At 28.5% G+C, this 5,076-nt stretch overlaps 1 protein-coding gene across 1 annotated transcript; it reads right to left on the reverse strand.

Moving 5' to 3' along the window:
- Positions 1 to 9: 9 nt before the first annotated feature.
- On the reverse strand, positions 10 to 3,275 carry LOC107882429. The gene is made up of 3 exons (XM_029492306.1): positions 1,427 to 3,275; positions 821 to 1,348; positions 10 to 754 (listed from the first exon to the last, which is right to left on the reverse strand). Exons 1-3 carry the CDS (start codon positions 1,443 to 1,445, stop codon positions 645 to 647), a joined length of 657 nt encoding a protein of 218 aa, XP_029348166.1. The 5' UTR covers positions 1,446 to 3,275; the 3' UTR covers positions 10 to 644.
- Positions 3,276 to 5,076: the final 1,801 nt, after the last annotated feature.

Consider the following 5,076-nt stretch of genomic DNA (forward strand, 5'->3'; position numbering starts at 1 on the left):
CCTGATATCACTTATTAACAATCTTTTGCCATATAAGGGATCGACGAGTTCAGGCAAGAGACAATTTAAATAAAACCTAAAATACAAATTCATGTCATATTCAGTTAAATTAGTAGGACTGATATTGGTACTTTAAACTACTTACGACATTAATTTTTTAGACATATTTTGTATCCAAAATGTATGATCATAATAAATTTTTTCTACTGTGGTCCACTTTTCAGTGTATACTACCAAATAGCAGAGTTCACGTTTAGTAATATGCAGTTGTCCAATAACTTGAAAATAATAATTACTATTTCATTTTACTATGATCGAAGAATCTTTCATTATCCAATTTGGTAGCTGTAACATGTGTTATAAACACAATTTCAACTGTTATCTGTAGTACATAATTACCTATATATGTATTTCAGTACCAACAGTTTTAGATTCTGAACGGAGTGATGAATGTATTGATTTTACAATGATGTGTGGTTCTTTAATTTTTTATTTTTGTGTCTGGGGACAACATTTGGAGCAGTAATAGTGCTTCAATCTTACAAATCAGGGAGGGTTGTTTCGGGTAGCAAAATGAATGTACGATTTTTGTAGTGATTGTATTTTTACGATGATAAAAATTATTGGGAATAAAATTAATCATATTACCTATCACTTACAAGTTTATTGTTGAAAGCTTCGATTAGACTTTCTGAATTACGAGCATTGTAAGGACACTTAATTTCTATTATGGCATTTTCTCCAACTAGACCATCTAATAAAAAAAGAATATTTAAATAACTACAATGAAATACATCTATAATTTAATAAATAATTATACCTGGACTTGCTGCCAAATATGGTAGATCAGAATCAATTATAAGACCACATGTTTGGACGTTTACGTTATACATTTCTTCAAACTTTTTCCGACCTTTCGATTCCATAACATTACCATAGGTTAGTTGTTTTGTTTTGGGATTTGGTGCGTATAGCAAGCTATGGATTTTTTTCTTACAACTAGTGTAAGGTCGCATTTTGCATATCGTGCCAAAATTTGACGCTGTGATTCGAAGTCTTCTTTCTTTATACCAAAGAGAATTATTACTTTGATCTCTTGTACAAATTTCGATCTCAGTTCTATCAGCCTCATTTAGTTTTTGTAAAAATAATAATTTTTTTTTGTCATAATCCTCTTTGGTCATTGTATCGATTAATGGTTCAGCTAACCCATAATTTTGATCCGCTGCTGTACATTGAGATCGGCTTTTGAATTTTGAGCTAGCATTGTTAGAAAACAACTGTCGTCTTTTTAAACAATTGGCTCTTATACGTTCTATATTTTTTAAATATTTTTTGCCAAATTTTCCTTTAAAAAACAGTTTATAGATACAGAATAAAGCATAAACACATTAATGTTATACTAGACAATTGGATTTATAATTACCTGGGCTTGTATTTTGCATAGTCTTATGAACCTGCCTAAGATACTGTTTTGAATTAAATGCAATTACAGCAGTTTCAACTCTAGTGCTGTAAGAATTTTTTTGTGAAAAATTTATTCTTTTTCCAGTTATGTACTTATTAATAACACTATTAAAAATTTCACAAGCGTTATTATCGACATCCGATAAAAGGCTAGATGCGTTGCTAGTAAGTCAAAACAGTATTTGATTCATTTCTCGTAATAAACCACACTCTTCAGCCTGCGGTACTAAATTTATTTCACCTTCTTTTTCTCCAGGACAAAAGTAAGTTGCACAATTCGTGTGTTGGCCTAATCTATGATAAATACTATTAGCAATATCCGATCTGAGTTCTAAAAATTAACAGAACAAATTTAGTGTTAGTAATAGATTTTATTCGATTTACGAGTATATAATATTATGTACGATAAAATTGTTATACCTAAACTTAACAATTTAATACAAGGCTCCTCATAATTTTCCACCACATTAATTTTAAAAAAAGTCTACCATAAAGCTACATTAATTTTCTACGAGGGTTTGAGTTTGAATTATTTTGTAGACATAATATACATATAGGTGAAATACAATCTCCACTCAGAAAATAAAATACACAAAAATGGTCTTAATAAATAATAACTATAAATAATTAGCCTATAATAAATCTGTAATTTGTTGAGCCTTAGGTATCTCTTGGTTTTTTCTAAATTGTACCGCCTTGGTAACGTCAGAACGAAATCTTTGAATTTGAGATAAAATAAATTTTCTCAAATTAATAGGAAATTCACTTTTATTTGCTAAAGCTGTCATTTTTTGACCAAAATTCCTTAGCAAATGGTTTCGACATTCTATTTTTTCTATAAAAAAATCTGGTCCATATGGCAATATTTCATTTAATTTTTTTAACACACTGCTATCTCCGTCTCCTATAACAGCGAAAAATATAAAAAATAATGTTTTTTTTTGTATCTAATTACAGTTTTTGGAGCAGAAATAATACATTAATTCTCGACTTTAGCACATTTCCTTTTAGAAAAGTGAATCTATTGTTTGTACTTTAAAGAGGTCATTTTTTAAAATTACCAACATTTTACAAAATAATCGGAAAAAAACAAAAACAATTGTGGAAGAATGGGGGGAAGTACCCTTATTATCTATGTACCTACCTATTAATTTATTATATTTGAGACTATGCATTTCAATGCTGCGTGAAAAACCTTCAACCACTCCATCTGCTTCCATTGCAGTGGAGGCCTTATTCCAATTTAAAAAACATTCGTGTTCAGATGATTTCTCATTTCGATTCGATGCTCTTTGACAAACAACACAGTACCTATTTCTTATTCCTACAAATAAAACTTTCCTGGTTCTTTTTCCAATAATAGTGGCCTACATAATATTGTTTTAATACAATTAAAAATTGAATACTATAATAATTTGCAACTTAATTTAAACAATTATACTTTCATACCGTTCCTGATAGAGCATTGTACTTCGACTTATAGCTACGTTTCGACCATTGGCCATCAGCGATAACTGTACACATAGGTATACCGTCCACGTCAACCTCACCATTTTCTAATGCCATCTGTCGTTCTTCGTCTCCAGCCTTTTGCATTTCACTCCATGCAGTTTTTTGTACAACCAAATTAATACAATTTTGCATTTTTATGTACGTCGTATTACACATAGTAGGTACTTCAACTGAAGCAGAAAGCTCCGTTAACTGTGCGTATCCTATTCCTTTTTTTGTAATATTTAATGTTTTATTAATTACTATTTATTTATACCATATTTTTTAGATTCTGAATGGAGTGATGAATGTATTAATTATACAATGATGTGTGTTTTTTTTATAAAACGTTTTTAAAAACGGGAATTTTTACGCAAAACCAGTTTTTGATAAAATTGAATTTTTAATTTGGCTGTCACTCAAAAACTAAAAGCTGTATAAACTTGAAATTTTCACCAAATTTTTATATTGGTTCACCTATACATCGTATAATTTTTGAAAGATTTTGAGGTATTTTGAGCTATTTATGGACAGTTGACATTTTGGGTTTTTCTTTTTTAGTTTAACTTATAGCCATTAAAAAAAAAATCAAAAATCGTAGGTCACAATTTTTTTTATAACCGTAGAAAGTTACAATTTTTACGAAATATGATAAAATCGCGAATATTTGAAGTTATTTTGTAGTTGAAAATTCGTAAAATTTTAATTATTTATACCTAAAGTTTGAAATTTAATTACAAGGTTCTCCATACATTTTTCTTCAAATACCTGTAAAAAAAACTCTAACAGCTAAAACCACCAACTTTTATGAGCGTTTGAAATAGGCATTTTAAATATTCGATTTTTTTTTATATTTATAAATGTCGATAAAGATTTTTTGGCTGAGTCAAAATACTTGGGGACATTGAATAAAATGTTCACATAAATTAATCTATGAGTGATTCAAAAATTATCAAAATACATAGGCTCAATTTTTTTTTATAAGCGTTTGAAGTTCAAATATTCACTATGATTACGAGCGTCTAAATTTAAAAATTTATAAATTCACGTGTAAAAAAACGATTTACTATCAAACGGTTTTAGATATAAAATAAATAAATAAAATATCCTAGGCTGACAATTAATCGTCTCCGTTCAGAATCGTTTATATTAGTATAATGTATAAACCATTAATTAACATACCTGCAGCGATACTACCATTAACTAAAGCTTTGTTAATCGGTATGTATGATTCTTTTGGATTTTCTGAATGAATTATACTTTCAATATTACAAATTTGACATTGAAATTTAAAACTTGAAGTATACCCGTTTCTAATTTCTGATTTAAATATCATATCTAAAAATGAACAATCAGTACCTCCACTATGGCGACTTTTTTTTATTTGTTCAAAAATATAAGCTATATCCACTATTCGTCTGCCTACTAAATTCCTAAATATATATATATACATTATAATTAAGTTAGATGGGCAAGACCAAAAATAAATAATGTTATACATACTCGGAAACAATTGTGTCAGATATAGTGTTTGAAATTACGCTTAAATTATGAGCATCAATATTATCAGTTACAGTATCACTATACAAACATTAAAATGTATGATCATTGATCAATATTATCATTTATCAACTATAGTATTATAGTTAAAATGTTTTTAATATAGGTTTATTGGTACCTTGAACTAAATAGCGTAGGGCTATCAAAAGAGTCAGCTACATTTCTTTCATCCTCGTATTGCATTTCATTTAAATATACATCAGTATCATCAAGGTTAGGAGTCGATGTACAATCGATATTAGGTGGTGTACCATCGAAACTACGTAGTTTAAATTGGAGTGTGAAAATTTAAAAATATACATTGCCGAATCGCCAAACGAGATTAACCAAATAAAAATATTATTTAATTTGCATAGGTACTTACGTCACGGTCGTATTCAAATTGTGCAAATCATTAATCTCTATTAATTCTTCCGAAGAAGTTACTTGATTTTGTACACTCGTGGTGGGTTCCAAGCTAGTAAATATATTTAAAGTTAGTGTTTTTTTGATCCAAGCTTGATTATGAGATTTTATTTAATAGGTACAAAATAATTTACATTATTGATTTTTTATCGT

Source organism: Acyrthosiphon pisum, unplaced genomic scaffold (assembly GCF_005508785.2).
Source record: "Acyrthosiphon pisum isolate AL4f unplaced genomic scaffold, pea_aphid_22Mar2018_4r6ur Scaffold_21205;HRSCAF=23297, whole genome shotgun sequence".
Taxonomy (NCBI): domain Eukaryota; kingdom Metazoa; phylum Arthropoda; class Insecta; order Hemiptera; family Aphididae; genus Acyrthosiphon; species Acyrthosiphon pisum.